Source organism: Sander lucioperca, chromosome 15 (genome assembly GCF_008315115.2).
Source record: "Sander lucioperca isolate FBNREF2018 chromosome 15, SLUC_FBN_1.2, whole genome shotgun sequence".
Lineage (NCBI taxonomy): Eukaryota > Metazoa > Chordata > Actinopteri > Perciformes > Percidae > Sander > Sander lucioperca.
In genome coordinates, this window is record NC_050187.1 from 18,728,386 (window position 1) to 18,749,183 (window position 20,798).

The 20,798-nt window shown below is 40.6% G+C and overlaps 1 protein-coding gene across 5 annotated transcripts; it reads left to right on the forward strand.

Moving 5' to 3' along the window:
- Nucleotides 1–1,131: 1,131 nt before the first annotated feature.
- ercc6 (excision repair cross-complementation group 6) lies at nucleotides 1,132–19,152 on the forward strand. Of its 5 annotated transcripts, none has more exons than XM_031304351.2 (22): nucleotides 1,132–1,243; nucleotides 1,788–1,999; nucleotides 2,146–2,374; nucleotides 2,850–2,970; nucleotides 3,090–3,204; nucleotides 4,886–5,600; nucleotides 7,023–7,154; nucleotides 7,812–7,970; nucleotides 8,890–9,025; nucleotides 9,270–9,440; nucleotides 9,713–9,889; nucleotides 12,204–12,320; nucleotides 12,841–12,936; nucleotides 13,722–13,940; nucleotides 14,430–14,540; nucleotides 15,038–15,157; nucleotides 15,388–15,482; nucleotides 16,005–16,150; nucleotides 16,862–17,461; nucleotides 17,564–17,732; nucleotides 17,818–17,905; nucleotides 18,005–19,152. In XM_031304351.2, the coding sequence occupies exons 2-22, from the start codon at nucleotides 1,798–1,800 to the stop codon at nucleotides 18,452–18,454; spliced, it is 4,368 nt and encodes a 1,455-aa protein (XP_031160211.1). In that variant the 5' UTR covers nucleotides 1,132–1,243; nucleotides 1,788–1,797; the 3' UTR covers nucleotides 18,455–19,152. The 5 variants fall into 5 exon arrangements, with proteins under 5 accessions (XP_031160211.1, XP_031160235.1, XP_031160226.1 ...); XM_031304375.2 differs by having other exon boundaries at nucleotides 17,827–17,905; XM_031304366.2 differs by having other exon boundaries at nucleotides 4,889–5,600.
- Nucleotides 19,153–20,798: the final 1,646 nt, after the last annotated feature.

The window sequence follows — 20,798 nt, forward strand, 5'->3', positions numbered from 1 at the left end:
TAACTTTCCTTAAATTATGATGTGCAGAAAACACAGCCATATACATACATATTGTCTCCTTCTCCTCTGTGATAAAAGTTGTCAAGTATTGCTTGAATAAACAAAAGATGGAGGGCGAAGACAGACACAAGGTTTACATTCCGCTCTGCAGCTCAACCTTGCAGTCACATAATGTGAATGTATCAGTTTATTTCCCACCATAGGTGATTAATCAACACCTTAAATGTTTATTTGACTTATTCTGACTCCTGTCTGTGGGCCCTTATATTAACTCACCAGACGAAAACCAACAAAGAAAACATTGTGTCTGTTAGCTACTTGATCAGATTTCTGCACGTTTTTTTTGTTTTTTGTTTTTTTAAACTACAAGTAAAGGCCTACTTCTTACTGTGATACACTTTCCTTTTGGTTCAGTATTTCTTACTGTAAATTCAAATCCCCTCCAGTGTCTCTGGAGAGGTTTATTGAAGGTGACCCACATTTAGCAAATAAAATAGTGTCTCCATCTTTCTACACTTTCTGAGCCAAGGGTGACAGCAATATCTATCCCTACATAGATATGTCTTTTTACACAAATAAAACTGTTTGGAAAGACTGCTGGCCTTTGCTCAGGCACCGCAATGCAAGGCAGAGAAGATTTTTTAATTAAGTCTTTCGTTTATTTTTGCAAGATACTGGAAACAAACTTCCTCTGAGAAGTTTGTGCTCATGTTTTGACATCCATGAAGTGTATGGTTTTTTTCAATTGTTTGAAGGAAACTCCATTAAAAAGGGATTGATGCTTTGCAGAGGAATAGAAGTTTGGACCTTTGAAGTGGCTTTAGATCCTTTCCATTATGCAAGGTCTGGTTTGACTGCACCCTGATTGCAACACAAAAACTCCCAAACTCTCTTGCTTCCTCTTCAACACATAGGCTACATCTAACCAGGCTGATTATGCAAAACACAAACACAATGGGTTATATGGCAAAATGTGGTCCAGAACATTTTCATTGGAATGGGGGTGGTTCAGTGAGTTCCTCCATTCTCTAACTAAAATGAGTTGTTTAGTGGCGCCATCTAGAGGACTAGAGCCCTGTGCAGCTGTGTACCAGCAGAGGGCGCTGTCCAACAAGTTAATCATTGAACAGAGAGCACAATGCCTTCTCTGGCACCGGAAACGAGCGCTTGACTAGTAGCAACAATATAGCTACATGACATAAACCAAGCCAGTGATGTTGTGTAACTGCAGTAAGTAATTTCTGTCATTGTCGCTTCGACGCTCTAATTGCACCCAACTAGCTAGTCAACACCGACAACGTATTAACGCTGTTGTATGACTCTGTATTTGTTGGTACGTTAGTTTAATTCAAACCGACTTGCTGCTGGTCGCCGATACAGCTGATGATGTTCGGCTCACTGCTAGCTTAGCATGCTAGCCTAGCCATGTAAACAATGGACATTTATGAAAGACTTTCTAACTCAACTTTATGTAAATGTAATAACGGTCTGCCTCACTTGTTGTATTATATCATTTGGCTAGAGAAGGTAACGTTAGTAGAAATATTCATTTTCCTCTTCTACGCTTAACGTTAACGTTGCTCTATCTAACGTTACTGTTAATGTTAACGTTAATTACCTGGTTAATTAAGTTCACAGTTAAAGTGTCCTCTTCGGATATAAAATTAATAGTTATATTAAGTTTACAATATAACTTGTATTGACGTAAAACCAGGGCTTAGACGAGACTTAACGCTACATTGTCTGTTTGACACATGAATGACACACTTGACTGACTCCGTTTGCAGCTGCATCACTATGCCTGTGACGTTAGACGGTTCAGAGGACCAAGTGCCTTCCTCTTTATCCAGCCCTGCCAGTGCTGCCCTTACACCGGGAGGGACAGAGGAGGATGGGGCGACAGGGGGCTCAGCAATGTGCTCTTTACCTGAAAACAGTCAGGGCTCCGAGGTTGCTGCAGCCTATCCTGCCAACACTGGACCTGGGGAGGGTAACAACGGTGAGCTATGCAACTCTCGCACCACAAGAGAGTAGGGAAGAACATAATGAATAGTGTTGATCTGTCAAACTGATTCATGTTAACCTCAAAGAGTCACCCATGGCTATCTCATGCTTCCATGTTTTGCCATCTGTGGTGTGGTACAGGTGGTAAGAGGTCTGGAGCTTTGCTGCAGATTGACCGACAGCGTATTCAAGCAGCATCTGCCAGTTCTGGAGCAGATGAACTCCAGGGCCTTGGTGTTGCTGTGTATGACCAGGACGTCCTTGAGCAAGGTGTCCTTCGTCAAGTGGACGAGGCAATCCAGGAGGCCAGTCAGGCTACTGCTAAAGCTGAGGCTGAGAAGGAATACCACTCTGTGCTCGATGATGTCAGGTAAAGGACAATAACTGCAATAAAATATAGACTTCTGAGATGGTTTTCCTGAGTTTTCCTCTAGGCAAAATATTTGTATTGTGTTGAAGTGTTTCTGTGAAAGTCCTTCAATCTAAGTCTTTATAATTTGTACTGATACCAGTATCATATAACTTTGTGCTTGGTGAAATGTTAAGATAATGTTTTTCTATTGTTTTTAAATGAAAGATCATACTGTTTACTATCACTGGTAAATGCATAATTATCATTCAGTTTTCTCCAAGACTTATTAACAGCAGTATTTTTGACCCCTGATCAGATGTACATTTATCACTAAGTAAGCTCTGATGACGAAAATAAAAGACGAAAAAATTAATTCATAACTGCAGTAAATTTCTCCATTATTTTCACATATGTCTTTTTGATTTCAGAATAACAACAAACCTTTAAAGGGCTGATAAATCTTCCTCTGTTTTTATAAAATTGTATGTTTCAGGTCCGTCACAGCGTCTCTGAAACAAATCAATAAGATTATCGAGCAGCTGTCTCCTTATGCTGCCTCCAGCAAAGATATCAGTAGGAAGATTGAATCTGTCAAACGACAGAAAGAAAATAAGGTAAAATACTAAATATGGCAAATCCTGAAATTAAAATTGTATGATTTACATCATAAATGTTACATCAAAATAATATTGATAGTGACTGTCATGAAGACTAAAACACCTTTTTAATTCAGGAGAAACAGCTGAAGAAAGTCAAAGCCAAACAGAAGCGACTTCAGGCCATTTTGGGAGGAGAGGACACCGAAAGGGTGGAAGCTGAGCTTTTGGCAGAGGATGATGAAGAGGAAGGTGAGGTATCTTTTAACCTGTGGTTGCTTTTCAATGTATTAACTAAAAGCATTGAAAACTCATTAATGAGGGCAATCAATACTGAGACACATAAGGCAAAAAGGTCCTCCCTGCTTGCTATAGATAATGTGAAACCAGGGTCATGTTCAGCTCTGCCCAAAGTGTAAGAAAACAAAGCAAAAACAGGAACAATGCAAAGCATTAATAGCAGTTGCAGTTATGGTTGCCAAGAAGGCTATTCTGTGGCATTCCTTGTTTAAGGAATTGTCAGAGAAGATTGCAAGCAAAGGCTTGAATAAATAACGGGTGGTTAAAAACACACTGTACGGTGCAGTGATGGCTGTAGATGTTCATATATGTTACATCTTCAGCGCATATCACCCTGACACACCCACCATAATATATGTCAGGTTTTAAAAGATGTGCACTGTAATAAGAAAAATGGCACACATTTGACCAAAACATTTTCACATTGAACTTTCCGCTGGTGTTTTCATTGTGACACCTGCGTTACATTTAGTGTTGAAATGTTTTGTCTCCAGTTTATATGTTTATATGTTTGCAATAGCCTTTGAGATCTGCTTGCTCCTGTTTGATGGGTGTGTGGAAGTGAAAACCAATACATCTATTGTGAAAATCCAACATAACCATGATATACAACACAACACCCTTCCAAACAGCTGTCAACACTTTTTCAATGTTCTCAGAAAAGGACACAGCAATACATAACCAATTCTGTTTACACATTATGCTGTGTTTTGGTAGAGTTGAACATGAACCGTATAAAAAAACATCATCACATCATAGAAAAATAACAGAGATGGCTATTAGACATACATATTTAAAAGTTGTAACCAAATGTGATTCACTGCTGATTTAACCTTCCCTTGAAAAATGTCTGAACACAAGTTCATTTCTTTGTTTGTTATCACCTTGAACAAATCCATGTAAATGTATCTGCGCACATATCCTAAAGGTGCACTGTGAAGTTTTCTTGTAAACCAAAAAGGTTATGTTTACATTCAGTGTTTATCACCCAAATGTATTGTGTGCATCCTTGAGGTCTAACAATTGTGTTCAATGCATTCTCTTTCTCATAGAGAACAAACAGATTTAAAAAAAGTATTTTAAAACCTACTTGCACGTATATTTGTCATCATATGTGTGCACGAGTAGCAAACAAAACAGGGGCATGCTAATTAGGGCTGGGCGATTATGGAGAAAATCAGATATCACAATATTTTTTACCAAATACCTCGACATCGATACCGCAACGATATTGTAGTGTTGACTATTGGTGCTTTCACAAAATATTTACACAATGAGATTTTTCATAAATCATCAGTAATGTGGATATAATGACTAAGTGGGTAAAGGCTAATAATAGAAAAGTTACAGTCTGGTAAGTTCAGAAAATGATATCACTTTACTGTAATGCAGCCTTTAAAACCAGGAAAAGACAACACTTATGCCATATTACGATATTATGATATCCAAAATCTAAGTCGATATCTAGTCTCATATCACGATATCGATATAATATCGATATATTGCCCAGCTATAATGCTAATCAAAACATTACTCCATAGTGCTACAAAAAAAACCTCCACAGGTGAAGCTTTTAAGAACTGATACTCAACATTTCTGTATCTAACCCTGCCTGATGTGTGTGTTGTATCAGAAGCTGGGCCGTCCACACTGGGCAGCATGCTGATGCCTGCTCAGGAGACCGAGTGGGAGGAGCTTATCCGGAAGGGTCACATGACTCCTTTTGGAACACGAATCCCGCAGAAGGAGGAAAAAAAGGAGCCTCGAAAAGTGATGCTTGTCGAGAACTCGGCCTTTGACCTATACTTGGCGGACCAGGCCAAGATGGCTACTGAGAGGAAGAGAGTCCCTCTTCTAAAGAAGAAGAGGAGCTCCGGACTCAGCCCTGGTGAGGCCAAGGGAAGAAACAACAGAATTGTTACCTCTTCCAAGGACAAAAAAATGAGGAAGCGCATACGAAAGCTCCAGATAACGGCTTTGAAAGCCCATCCTAAGGCTCGGCCTAAGGCCGAGCCACAGCTCCCTAAACCAAAGAGGAAGCATCACACTGAGGGAGAGGAAGCAGACAGTGAGGGGTCAGAATACCTGCCTAGTGATGAAGGCATAGACCCTGACCAAGAGGAAAGAGAAGCCATTGAGGAGGGCTTTGGGGAGGATGATGAAGAAGAGTATGAGTTGAAACCGTACAAGAAAAAAAGTGAAGGAAAAGGGAGGAAGAAAGTAAAGAAAAAAGAGGAGAGTGATGAAGAATACTGCCCTGAGAGTTCAGATGAAGAGGAGGATGTGAAGGGTAAAGACAAAAAAAACAAAGATGATGGAGATGTGGAGTGCTACAAACAGAGAATAAGGTATGATCATAAACCTGCTGCTATAAACTTGGATAAATGACTGATCATTGTGGCCCCTAGTTTTGTAATGTGTTCAGTTGCTGAATTGTAGATGTTACATGGTTGGATGCAAAGGAGTGAAAAGTTTTCATCATACATCCACGCCTGTAAATGACATGCTCCACAAACACCAAAATGAGCCTTTAACTTTACATGACATTTGCAGTGGTGCAAATGTTCTATTGTTATTCCCTTTAGTTAAGGAGAAAAGCAGTTGCTTTCTGCTGGCTCCATAGTGCAGAAGGAGAGTTAATCCCAGATGAGATTGGCAGCTGTTTCTTGACTAAGCAAATTCACTCCCTGCTCTTCTTCTCTCTATGCTCTCACACTGGCCTAATTATCCTACTGCACATGGTTCTATACACTCACTCACTCTAATGCTCAAATTAATGGAAGAGCAGCCCTAATGAGATTTCATATTTATAGCTGCCAAATAAATTGTGTTGGCATGTGTCCTTTTTTTTTTTTTTTTTTAACACTATAGTGATTGAATGTCAATTCAACAGCATAGACATGGCATGGATGGTGAGGCTATCTTATATGAGGAATGATATTAGAGTGGGTGGTATTTGTAGTTGGGTGGAGTGGGGGCAGAGAAGTGTAATTAACTGAACCAATGCTTAGTCTTGACTTAATTAGAGAGTGTGGTCTCCCAGGCCCAGCTAAAGGACCAGTTTCGTGGCCAGGTGACAGGACCAGGCCCAAATGAAGATGGATTCTTATCCTCTCCACCTCACACCTTTCTGGGGAACTCGCACTACTAATTGTCTGTATCAATCTTCATTTGCTGCGCGACGACTGTGCCTCTAACTGCCCTCTCTCCTGCACCATTAAAATTGTTCTCCTTTACATTTCCCTTTTTGCTGTAGTTGTTCCACCGCTCAAGGGAAATACCCACAACTTAAAACATTTGCTATCCATACACTTGTGTAGGCAAGTCTTAAAATAAATCAGTGAGGGCAAGAGGTGCAGCTGCTTACCCTGTTTAGGGTTGTGTGTAGCTGGACCTATCTCAGTATGCATAGGGTGGCGGGGTACACCCTGTACAGGGCTAATGCCTATAGACAGAGAAATCCAACATGAAACTAAATTAACTTGAAATGTCTCACTCTTTTTCGAGCTTGGATTACTAAATTATTTTAATTTTGGATGTATAAACACAATATCAATCACTCAAAGTTTAGTCTAAAATATTGTCAAGCAACACTGAAGCTACCAATCACCAGCCAACTATCCGTTTAAAGTCTTTGTTCTTTGACTTCTAGCTCAGTGAGTTGTCTGTGTTCACTTATATTGGCTGACATAAGAGCTTCACAAAAATAATAGAGAAATGCATTTTACCACTAGATGTGCTTCATTAATATGTACTCATTCTCTTACTAGGAGATGGAAGCGACAACGTCTTCGAGACAGGGAAGTAAAGAGAGAAAGCGGCGAGGTGCTAACAGATGACAGTGATGAAGAATTTGACGAAGGCTTCAAAGTACCTGGTTTCTTGTGGAAAAAACTTTATAAGTAAGTGTTCAATGTGAAATGTTGAGTTAACTCAAATATATACACACTGTTAAGGGTTAGAGTTACTAAGTTTATAAATGCCTACTAAAGAAGTGATAGCATTTGAATAATAGCTGTAAAACAATTGGTGTATAAAAATATCTACTACAAACCCTACTGCTTCCAACAACATTTTGAACCTTTTCAAATTGTAAAGATTAACCAAAGATGATTTGATCAAGACACCATAAACTTGGTTCACTTACTGCTAACAGGTCACTAGTATTCATTGGTAAGTCATTTTGTCAATCTGTTGTTTTTAAACACTTTTAATAACTGTGGCAACTTTGACTTTAGCTTAGTCGATAAATATTGCGTTGCTAAGCCAACCCTTAGTTGTGATTGTATCTTTTCAGAACTTGCTATTTGGCATGGATTTAATATAATACTATATTAATCACTTGTGTTAATTTACTTTTGGCTTACAAGTACGAGTAAATCATTTCTCTAGCTGGTAGGGATTGGGTAATTTGACACTTTACTGGCAAGCATGTAATTGAACTACATTTAATTTAAAATATGGTACGATTACCTGGCAAACCTGTCATGTGTGGACTTGGATGTCCATAGTTGCTGTGATGTTGTAATGTTTTGCATATGTGTATATCACATTATCAGGTATCAGCAGACTGGTGTGCGGTGGATGTGGGAACTCCACTGTCAGCAGGCAGGAGGCATCCTGGGAGACGAGATGGGATTGGGTAAAACCATCCAGGTCATCTGCTTTCTGGCTGGACTGAGCTACAGCAAACTGAGGACCAGAGGATCGAACTACAGGTACACACACACACACTCACACACACGCACAAACAAACTGTGGCCAGAGACTTTGTGTCTGTATGGTATCAATATTTGATTAGGGGGATTTCTACTTGAGAGTGTTCATCTGAATTATTAAACATGTTTCAATTATCAGACTCTTCACTTTCTTACTGCAGACATCATAGAAAACACTGACACTCTGGGTGTGTGTGTGTGTGTGTGTGTGTGTGTGTGTGTGTGTGTGTGTGAGTAAGTGAACACTTAAAATTAATTTTGGACTGATTAACTGGGGGTGGAGCAGGTGTGGGACAACATATCAACCATGGAAAACATGACGCTGTGGTGGCGATAATCTTGTTTTACTGCACAAACAACAGCCATGCATTTAGAAGGTGGAGCTTCACTGATGGTCAATACTCTGTCTACTATAGACGCCCACAAATTGATTGCTTGCAAACTCAATTATGGCCAAGTATCAATAGCTTCCACCAGGCAGAGGTTCATACCAGCCCATTAGTGTATCTTTGTGTGTGTCTGTCTGTCTGTCAGTCTGTCTGTCTTTGACAAAGCACTTGTAAATCTTCACAGAGGAGCTGAGCATGTGTACATGCACCTTCGTAGATTCATTCACAGAGTGTGTGAAGCAGTGGGGCTAGACTTTGTAGTAAGATCATTCTCGTGCATTATTGTACCTGGACACTCAGCTTCCTCTATTTCCCTTATGCATCCCACATTGTACATGCAAGCAAAGCTCATTTTCACTTATTGGGAAAAAGCCTTTACTTTCTATAATTTGTTATAGAAATGATGACTGTAATTTGCTAATGCAATTTGCTGAGGTTATCCAAAGTTAAATGAACCTTAAGTTCCCTTATTACCCATCTTAATTGCAGGTTTGCGATTAAACAGCTCTGTACCATGTGTTTGGTTGTAGGTATGTTGGTTTGGGTCCGACGGTCATCGTGTGCCCAGCTACAGTCATGCACCAGTGGGTAATGGAGTTTCACACCTGGTGGCCTCCTTTCCGAGTGGCTGTTCTACATGAAACTGGCTCGTTCACGAGCAACAAGGTAATCAGTGTTCCTGTGTAATTGATTTTAATAATTTAGTTAGAAAGTTTTCTACAGGGTCTTTCTACCTCTGGGGGGCACTAGAGGTCTGTTGATGCAGCATTATCTCCTAACCTTCTCCCCTCTTCACCTCTCCTTCCTCAAACCACAATAAAGTAGATGCCCTACTTTGACGCTCAAGCTACCAGAGATGGTTAGTAATTGCACTGATGAAAACCTGCACTGATCTGTGTTTTTGTTGCAGGAGAAGCTTATTCCAGAGATAGCATCATGTCATGGTGTCCTGATAACCTCATATTCAGCTGTGAGGAATATGCAAGACACCTTGCAGCGCTTCGATTGGCACTACGTTATCCTGGATGAGGGCCATAAGATCAGGAATCCAAATGCCGGAGTTACCACTGCCTGCAAACAGGTATTGTTTCAAACACAAACACATTCATGAACACACACATTCTAACCACAACGTTTGAAACCATACAGTAGTAACAACTTTTACTTGTGAATACATTTAAACTTTGCTCAGTTAAAAAAGTCTGTCGGTTATCTAGATGATCCCTTTCCACGTTCCTACCTAGAATAAACTATTTATTTACTTCCATTCATTCTTGTAGAGCAACTTCAAACGTGTTAGGACATCACATTGATCTTAAGGAATAACATACATTTTCTCTTCCCTCTCTCTAGTTTCGCACTCCCCACAGGTTCATCCTGTCAGGGTCTCCCATGCAGAACAATTTGAAGGAGTTGTGGTCTCTGTTTGACTTCGTCTTCCCCGGCAAACTGGGGACATTGCCTGTCTTCATGGAGCAGTTCTCTGTGCCGATCACCATGGGAGGATACAGCAATGCCTCACCCGTACAGGTACTGGTATACACACAAATGCACAATTAGGATTTGTTTAAATTCGGCTCTTTAGTCTTCCTTTCTTTTGAACTTCAAAGGCTAGTAGTACAATAAATCCATGAAGAAATGTCACACCATTTGAGACTTGGTCCACATTTTCAGAAGATAAGAGAAAGCAGAAACCAGGTGTAAGGACTGAGCATAACTGTCATTGTGCTTTATCTTTATATTTTGGAGTGTACAATTTGATTTAAATTGACAATTTTTATTTCAACTTAAAACGAAGTAATTTAACAAGGTTACTTTCAAAATATGAATAGGATAACGTAAAAAGCAGACTAAAGCTTATGGGAATAGAAGAAAAAGGATGACTAGCATACCTATAGCCATACATAGTGAAATATCAAGCAACCCTGTAATACCCCTTTCACACTAATGGCTCAACCAGGGTTATACCAAGGTTGACTATGTGTTTGAATGGGTTAACCCTCCTCGATCTACTCGGCTTTGTGACCCAGGTTGCCAGGTGTGTTCGATTTCAGTGTGAATTGCACACGACCTGGGTCGCTACCAGTCGTCACGGGTTGCTGCACACAACGACAGCAACACAGATTTTGTTTCACTCCAGCCTGCAGTTTGCTGCTGCTGCGAATCTCTCTTTTTTTCCTCTCTGTCTTTTAAAAAAAATGAGTTGTGAAGCCTACAGAAAACACCAACTTTGTTTCTAATGAAATCAAACAAAGAGAAATGTTCTCCCCTCGTCTTAAAATGGTCATAAATCGATAGTAGAGTAACCTACTTCCTTGTCCAGCTGCTGCAATAAATATGCAGAGGAGAAGTCAGTCTGCACAAAATCATCTGATAAGTGTTTGATGGTTATTTATTTATGCTTTAGAACGTAACACAAAATAACCTTTATTTCTCTCTCCCTACTGTACAATGACAAATTCAAGAAGCTACAAAACAATTAGTTCTTCTTGTATACAGCTGGACTGGAGTATGTGACAAGTTAGCTGTTCACTGAAAATGACATGTAAAGCCCCGCCCATTTCTAGCACTTAAGGTCATTGTTATGCATTGCTCCCGGGTTGTGACCCAGGTGATCTCTGAATTGTCATGACCAGGGATATAGCCATGTTGACTGGCTTGGTTTGAATTTCCAAAAGAAGGTTGACCCTGATCAGACAACCCTGGCCCAACCCTGGTCAGTGGTGTGAAAGAGGTATAAGTTACCTATAACTGTAACATAGGGAAGGAGCGATGAAGGGCTAAAGTGTCACTTGACAACAATAGTCACACACACAAAAGACACAATTTTGCAGAGCAAGATGGAAGCAAGTCAGAAGGAGAGATAGTGGAGCAACAGAGTCATTAAGTGCAGTGCAGGATAATGTAGGTCCATGCAAAGGAACTTCAGTACATCCCTAGTGTGTGAGAGAGAGGGAGAGGCTAAAGTGGAGAGCCAGTGAGCTAAATTGTAGCCCTTTGTCATTAGTGCTCAATCGTTAATAACCCACTGACTGTATGGATTTAATTATTTAAGCTTGCTATTGATGCTTCTTCCGCTGTCGATAATAAAAACCTTTACTAATTATTAATGTTATTAAATGGTCAGAGAGGGCTAAGCGCTGCTGCCTTATCCTCTTCTCGAAATTCTCAGAGCAGCAAAACAGGTCCTCGACTGATGTTCATGTACTGTATATTAACTAAATGTATGTAAAACTGTATGTGGATGGGGTGGTGCTGGATGAACGTGGATGCGGGATCCATTACTCAAGCATGCGTTTGCAGTCCCATGTGAATCCACTCAGCAGCTTGTGTAGAGATCACCGGATAATCTGCTGCCCTCCTCTTCTTCTTTTCCACTCTGACCTTTATTGAGCCCTAAATCCTACCATATTATTGTCCCCTCTAGCTTTGCCAAGGGTGACTTTGATCCCTCTGTGGACCCCCAGTGAGTTAATGTTTAAAAGGCTAACTGGCCTTTAGCACTGACTCTGGATGAGGGGTAGCAGGGCATTTGCAGTAGAGCTTTTAGTGGGGTGGGACAGAGTGTTTCTCAAGCGCCCCCTCTGTTTACAATGGAGCTGGCTGGTAGTACTGATGAAAGAAGAGGGCTCCGTCCCTCGAGACTAACGGCACTCTGATCAATGTTTAATGGCTTGGGCTGCTGAGAGGGACAGCAACATGAGGGAGGTGATGATAGAGAGCAGAGGAGGGGCTAAACGACAATCATGCCTCAGGACACTGACAGATGTGGGTGCTGATGTGGGTGTTTTGACATACTGAACAGAATGTTGTTTTAAAGCTGTTTGTTTGTGTTGTTTTTCAGGTCCAGACGGCATTTAAGTGTGCATGTGTGCTGAGGGACACCATAAATCCTTACCTGCTCAGAAGAATGAAGGCAGACGTTAAGGCCAACCTCTCCTTACCTGACAAAAATGAACAGGTATTCATCATACTCTAAGACATTTGACCCTGTTGTGTGTAGGTATTGAACAGCCTCTCACGCCTGGTTCTCTTAACTGGGGAGGTGTTTATCTGATTGGATGTGACTGTATGTGCCGTCTAAGGAGTATTTGATGAATGTGCATGGCCCTTGTCAGGTGAAGCCAGCTAATAAAGTCCTAGTAAAGTAAAAGGAGCAGGTATTCATTAAGGTGGCTGGTCCCTGGTCTGTCCAATGCAGTTGATGATGGTTGACTCCTCAGTCCTCTTCAGCTCATTAAGTCAGTCCCTCGGGACAGCAGTGGCTCCAAAAACACGTTGCTTCCCTCTAATTTCTCTTTTCACACAATGCACTTCATCAAGGGGTTTTAAAGCGGATGCTCACTGCTTATTACACACTTTTGTGTGTGTGTGTGTGTGTGTGTGTGTGTGTGTGTGTGTGTGTGTGTGTGTGTGTGTGTGTGTGTGTGTGTGTGTGTGTGTGTGTGTGTGTGTGTGTGTGTGTGTGTGTGCGCGCGTAGGTTCTGTTTTGCAGATTAACAGAGGACCAGCGGCAGGTGTATCAGAGTTTCTTAGATTCCAAAGAGGTCTACCAGATACTTAACGGGGACATGCAGGTAAGCCTCACTTTCATAGTTAAACCGATCTCACTCTGTTTGTTTCATGCTTCGTCCATTTGGGCTCTTTGTGTTGATCCACGCTGCATTATAAGAACAAGAAGAGCAAAACTCTTGGGCAAGGAGAAGGCGTCCAGGAACAAGACTTGCCCCATTCATTATTTAACCTCCTAACTGATGAATATCAGTTCACTTCTCTCACTCACAGCCCTTTTGTGTGTATTTTTATGCAGTTTTGTACACTTAAAGAACAACATTTTTTCAAGATTTTTGCAATCTAAATTTTGTTAAACACCTAATAGCTTGACTTTTGTATTCTTTAACACGCTCTCTTTTAGGGGAGCTGTGTAGTTGGTCTTCTCACATTAGCTAGACCCTGGAGAGAGAGACTCAACCATTTATCACCACTGACCAAATGGACATGGTTGGAGAGCCAGGGCTGACCACAGCAAAGTGTACACACACACACACACACACACACACACACACACACACACACACACGCTGTTATAGACATATTCAGTGGTCATTCTCAGTCCATTAACCACCATTACTAATGCAGTGACCATTGTGCCTTCATCAAGAAACACAGCCTTTTTGTTTGTAAATAAATTATGTAACTAATTCCTGTAGACTAAAGTAAATGTGTTTTATTTTTTTAGCGGTGCAATGCTGTAAAATGCTGTGAAATCCTCCAAGCTGTTTTTCTACCAGTTTTGTAACCTGCCACCAATTATGTGTTCATAAAGGAAACACAAAAACTATCTTTTTTTTGTGCTGTTTAGGTATTCTCAGGTTTAATAGCATTACGTAAGATCTGTAACCACCCGGACCTTTTCTCGGGCGGCCCCCGGATCTTGAGGGGAATCCCTGAAGACCAGCTAACTAAGGAGGAACACTTTGGCTTTTGGAAACGCTCAGGCAAGCTGATAGTGGTTGAGTCACTGCTGCGACTCTGGTTCAAGCAGGGCCACAGAGTCCTGCTCTTCACTCAGTCGCGACAGGTTAGGAACACGTTGCTCTGACTTTCTGATTCACCTATCAATCAGTTTGCTAAAATTGCACTTAATATATAATAATACTTTTTTAGAATTGTTTGTAATAATGCACTATTTGCATGGAGTTTTGCATAGGCAAGATATGTAATTTCTTCCCCGCGTCAAATTAAATGATGTCTTAAGTTGTCCTGTCACTTCACTGTATTTGCTCCTGGCTACCTACAACCCATGCCTGTACAATTGTGTGTGGGAGAGAGAGAGAAAGAGAGTGTATGTGAGTGAGGGCCCCAGCTGTTGCAGTCGATACCAATGAGATTATACCTCAGAGGAAACCTGAGACCCTCCCTGTCGGTATCTCTGTCCATGTAATATTAATCTGCTCTAATCCTTTTAGAGATTATCCAAACCTCAGCCCCTCTTTTCCTCTCTGTTTCTCTCCCTGTCTTCCTTTTCTCACTGTCTCTCTGCTGTCTTTATCGTCTTCCTCCTCTCCAGATGTTGAACATCTTGGAGGTATTTGTGACAGAGAATAACTACTCACACTTTAAAATGGACGGTACTACCCCGATAGCTTCCCGACAGCCCCTCATCGCTCGCTACAATGAGGTAAGGATTATTTATCCCTAATGGCTCTAAGTGTTTCCCATGAAAATCCCGCCCTGAGGGATAAAATGCTTCAGTGGAACCCAGCACACCCTGAGGTGGAAACACTTATTGATGACAATCTGTTGTTCAAACTGGACGTACCTTATTGTCTCTGTCTGTAGTAGAAAGATTTTTTTAATTATCAAACCCTCTGATTCTGTTAAAATGCATGGCAAAACGTACCAGTATTTTGGAGTTTGAGTCATATCTGATGCAAAGTCTGACTTTTTTTTTTCTCATCAATCATAATCAAGTTACCAAAAGCCAAGTTTAGATTAAGCTATTTGATTCTCTTTAAATAGGGTTTAATGTTAGAGAACAGGGTATTGTTGTCTTGCAATAAAATGTAATTGAATTAATAATGTAATTTATTTATTTGATTATATACCAAAGTGATGATCGAAAGGAGTATAAAACTTGACATGATGTTCATTAATCGCTGACATTTTTTCTTGCAGGACAAATCCATTTTTATCTTTTTGTTGACCACTAAAGTCGGAGGTCTGGGAGTCAATCTGACTGGAGCCAACAGAGTCATCATCTATGACCCAGACTGGAACCCCAGTACTGACACACAGGTTCGACAGATGCACACACTCAGTAATTCAAATAAAACCTTAACTAGGTGCAGTATTTCTAATGGATTTTTACTATCACTTATGTACTTGTATTACCTACATTTATAGTGCATGCTTTTTCTTCTTCTTGCTGTTTTTTCCTTCTTTATTTTAATGCTAAAACAAACTTGACTGTGTGTTTCAAGTAATTTACATTAACAATTAATTTGAATGTATTGTGTTGTTCATAGGCACGGGAGCGAGCATGGAGGATTGGTCAGAAGCAGCAGGTGACGGTCTACAGACTGCTGACTGCAGGGACCATCGAGGAGAAAATCTACCACAGGTCAGTCAGAGTGCAATTTTTTCTTTTTATGTTTGGTCGTAAGCTCTTCATACATGTGATATTCAATCACAGAACCTAATTAAAACGAGGTTTTGAAAAAAAATCCTGCACTGGCCTTTGTTCTTTTTCTAATGCAGTCTTGTATTTTAGTTATCTTTCTATTGACTTCACACATTCGTGAATATTGGTAATGAAATGACTAATTGCTCACATCACTGCTGTATTACTACTTGCACTTTCCCAGTTCTCAGTAATTGAAAAGCTTTCCTGCATTATTAAATGGCCAATCTAGGACTTCTAAACTGTTGCTCAGTTTGGTTTAGGTCTGTAAAGTGCTTTCAAAAAGCAAGTTGAAAGATCTGCAGGGATTCTATTTTGATACCTGCAGTAGTGCGGTTAACTAATTTTCTCATCCATCACCCAAACTACTCTGTGGTGACAGATGATCAAGGTTGCCTGCTGAGGTAAAATAACAAATTACACACAAGTATCTAATTCTGTATTTTATCTGTTGTAATTCAGGCAAATCTTCAAACAGTTTCTGACCAACCGCGTTCTGAAGGACCCCAAACAAAGGCGCTTCTTCAAGTCTAACGACATCTATGAGCTCTTCACTCTGTCTGACCCTGATGGAGGTCAAGGAACAGAGACCAGTGCCATATTTGCAGGTCTGCAGAATTTTCTTGTGTTTTTTCCATTATGTTCTTTCCTGAGAAACATTGTATTATCTTATTATTAGATCATCTTAATTTCCTTTGGTTTAGAAGAAATAAGTATATGTTTAATATTATGTTGATAGCTAGTAAGAAAGCCCTTACAAGAAAGTGGTTGACAACAGATGTACCCAAGGCTGAGAATTGGTATTTATGTGATGGAGAAACTTTTACTGTAAGACTTGAACTGGATACATTTTAAATACTTGAATCATTATCCACACTCAGACCAGAATTAACTTGACTCGAGATAATCTAATTTACACCGCACCTCCCCCAAGATCTTGTTGAAGCTACTCAAATGTTAACTGTTCATTTTATTTAGGTTGGCAATCTTTTCTAGAAGTACATATATTCAGCCTGACTTACTTTCATATTATTTTTTATTATTTATTAATTAATTAATCTGTTATTTTATTTTCTTAGTAGTTTATTTACTTTATGCTTTACCTTTGTTAGTGCAAATGCTGTTTACTTATTAATTCACTTATTTTATTTTTTTTAACTTATTTATCTTTTGGTTCATTTTATTTTATTCTTTTCTATATAACATCGGGAAATGATGGATGTGTTGTGCTGTATTATGTACATCCACTGAGATTCCAAAAAAAAAAAAAAAAGTTTGGTAGAATTCACCTAATAGGTTTTGTTTTGATTGTCCTACAGGTACTGGTTCTGATGTCAAGGCACCCAAGAAGCCTCAGAGGCCAAGGCCATCACACATGGTAACCCATGGCAGTCATATACAGAACCACTCCTCAGCAAACCTGATTGAAGCTGGTGCAGGCAGCAGACACTCCGCTACAAACATTCCTGCATTAAGAGATGGAAACACTCCGTGCAGTAAAAACTCTCCGGGTAAACCAAACGGTCCGACAGACAGTCAAAGCACCAACCAAAATGGCCAGGATGTAGAGCCAAATATTTCAGCAAATGCACAGTATACAAGAAAAAATAACAGAGACTGGGACACAGCCAAGCCAGCAGTTAGAAACTCGGACTCATCCAGCTCTCACCAACACAGAGACATAGACTCTGTCCTGACTAGCCCACAGAAACACAGGGAAAAGAGGAAGCACTGCGACTCAGCTGACTCGGGCAAACACAAACATAAGAAGCGTAAACACTCCAAGGGTTCTCGGTTTGAAGGCCACCGCATCTCTCACTTGGTGAAGAAAAAGACTTTTAAGAAAGCGGAGAGTGAAGACAATGAGACAGAGAAGAAATCAGACGATTATGTCTTGGCAAAGCTCTTCAAGAAATCTGGTAGGCTTTTTGTGCACAACCCCCATCAGCCATATCAATCATGGTTCATTTAGTAAGTCCGGCAAAACAATAAGCTTCTTTGTTGACTCTTTTCTTCTTCAGGTATCCACAGTGTGATGCAGCATGACAGCATCATGGAGTCCTCCAACCCTGACTATGTTCTTGTGGAAGCAGAAGCCAACAGGGTGGCCAAAGATGCCCTGAAAGCGCTTAAGGTTTCTCGCCAGCAGTGCAGGCTGTCCTTCAACAGACCCCCTCCTCCACCTGCAAGGTATACAGTCTTACACTGACACACAGGTTGTTTAGGGCTCCACTAATCTCATGTCAAATAAACATCTCAGTTTTTCCCTTGTTTGCTGTCTCAGGAAACGGTTTGGACAAAAGAATAATTCTCTCCTGGTTGCACCTTCTGTTAAATCTGTCCCCACTCCGAGCAAATGCAAGGTAACAGCACTGTTATTATGAAAAGATACACTGTATATTGGCAGTTATTTTGCATTTGTGAGGCCATGTTGTGTGAATGCATCCGTTTCTCTCTTTTAGGATGCTGTTATTGTGAAGAGGTCTGTGTCAAAGAAGCCTGGTTCAGGAGCTCATTTCAGTGGGGAGGGTGCAGAAAGTGACTCAATCTCCGCCCCACTCTCCTCCTCCTCCCTGCTGGCCAAGATGAAAGCCCGGAATTACCTGAGCATGCCCTCCAGCCAAAGAGAAGAAGCAGAAGAAGAGGAGGACGGCTCCGGAGCTCCAGGAACGAGCTCCCCCCCACCTCCGCCCACTGAGCATGACGAGCTGTTGGTGGATGTGCGCAACTTTATAGCCTTCCAGGCAAATGTGGACGGACAGGCCTCCACCCAGGAAGTGCTGGAGTACTTCAAACCAAGATTGACTGAGAAACAGGCGCCTGTCTTCAGAGAGCTGCTCAGGAGCATCTGTGACTTCCAGAGGACTTCTGGTCAGGAGGGCATATGGAGACTGAAGGAGGGCTTCCGCTGAGTGAAGCACAGAACCAGAGAAAAGACTGATCTGTGATGCATATTTGAGTACTTGTCAGCTATATATCTGTAGAGTTCAAGCCTAGAATATCTTTTTTATGTTCTGTCAAATTGAGATGTCTAACAACAACAAAATCACAATAGATTGAAATGGGTTTGTCATGGAAGGACCATATTGTAGGAAAGACATTTACTCATATTATTATCAGTTCATTATCCTTAACTACATCTTTAAGGGTAAAATCTGTTACAATGTGAGTTGGTTTGAGATTTGTGCTTGTTCACACCTTATTACAATTGCTTCTGTTCTTTGTTGTTCCTGGTTATACTTGAATTCACTTGTTTTATATTTGCCTGAAAGTTAAAACTGTAATACAGTGAGTAATTCCTATTAGATTTAACAGCCTCACTTGTGTCATCTTTTGTAATATTCTTCTATGAAATATAGGGGAGTAGTGTGTCGTTTTGTAAATATGACTAAATCACCATAGATTTTGTAATGACTGACTTCTTAAACTGTGCAAATAGTGTGTGGGTGGGGGGGACTTCAGTAATATTAAAATGACCTACCTCCAATTTTTTGTGGAAAAATGGGCAAAAAGCAGAGTAACTTAGGTGTCATGTTTTATAAAAAAAAAATGAAAGGCTAGTAATGCACTGGCTTGCATTTATTGTATGTAATAAACCTCTGTAACTGCTGTTTTTTCCAGTTTAATTGTTTGAACAGGATTAGAGTAAAAGAAGACCTATTAGTCTAGACTATTAGTTCGAAACGATGTAAACAATTCTTTTATTTCAAAGTAGATGATCAGCCCGTAAATACAAGTTGCTGAGCAGAAATCTGACACGTTTGTGGTAAATGATCGTATTTACCGCAATAATGGTGGTAGATATGTAAGTTTGTTTTTAATTTGATTAATCAAAATGTAATCTGATTTAAGATCGGTGTCCCAGCAAGACCATCACGGAGTTTAACTTGCGTGTGGAGGTGTGGTGCTGACCAAGGTCCTGAAATGAAGTCCGGTTGATAACTATAGAAATCATGTAAAAATGGGACTCAAACTCCACTAGACATAGGTAAAGTTAACTTGTAAAATGGTTTCTAACCAACGAAGATGAGAGTGTAATTTAATATAGTCACTTAAGCAATCATCAGAGGATGGAGAGGAAGCCGCTGACAGGAAGCAGACACACACACACACACACACACACACACACTTCAGGCCTGCACTCTTGTCAGAGTTGTCTAGACCAAATATTGGGATAAAGTTATCAACCGTTATTTGATTTCAATTTTCTCCACGCACCTCGCCGAGGTCATAATAACAACTTTATTTTCAGTGGTGCATAAATTAATTACGCGCATTTAATAACTAAAATATCATTATATTCCCCCTTTAATAACATAAACGCTGCACGCCAGGGAAACCCTTAATAGCGCGGGGCCCTGTAACTGGCCATTATCCGCCTGTAATGATATTACAGAACCAATTACGCGCCATTAGAAGGGATTTTCTGCACTTTATGTGGTTTAGTCCAATCCCGCACTCCTCTTCTAAATTTCAGCTGCTTCTCGAAGCCTCATTTTGCCTCCACCTCAGAGACGCATGGCGTCTGCGCTCTGCCGTCCCAGATGCGCTTTAAAACTAATTGAAAGGGTCCCGCAGCAGATCATTTATCTGAGGAAGCGAAATAAATCGCTGGACCCCTTGCTGTGAACAAAATCAAAAATTTGGCCTTGTGAGTGTTCTACATGCGCAACCCCTTGTAAAGTGGACCCCCTAACACACCCTGACGAGCAATTAACCCACTCGACAGTCAATCTAAAAGCCAAAAGCAGTCATCCTCCTTTTTTTAATATATGAAAGAACCAAATAAAAAGTGCAGCGGGTATGTGTGCATGTTTATAGTTAGGGAATATGCTTGACTCTGGAATAACAATCACTTGTGATGAATTTTTTTGGCACCAGAGCAGAGCTGCCGTTTGCCACCCTGGGTATAGCTCCCCTCTCTCTCTCCTTTTTCTATCTTTCTCTGAAACACACACACACACACACACACACACACACACACACACACACACACACACACACACACACACACACACACACACACCAGACACACACCAGGGGTTGGGGGTGAGAGAGGCAAACCCGTGATAATCCGATTAGGACCAATTAGGCGTGAGATTCTGCGACTCTAGCTGAAAGCCTTAACACTCTGTAGACAGTTATACAGTTATAGAGACATCTGGACACTCCCAGAGAGAGAGAGAGAGACTGAGACAGAGATGTGTGTGTGTGTGTGTGTGTGTGTGTGTGTGTGTGTGTGTGTGTGTGTGTGTG

Bases quoted from the DNA above. Each gene is read 5' to 3' on its own strand.
- ercc6 (XM_031304351.2), top strand. From the start codon at position 1,798: ATGCCTGTGACGTTAGACGGTTCAGAGGACCAAGTGCCTTCCTCTTTA. The intron at 5,601-7,022 runs GTATGATCATAA...TTCTCTTACTAG, and splicing joins TGCTACAAACAGAGAATAAG to GAGATGGAAGCGACAACGTC. The intron at 17,733-17,817 runs GTATACAGTCTT...TTCCCTTGTTTG, and splicing joins CCCCCTCCTCCACCTGCAAG to CTGTCTCAGGAAACGGTTTG.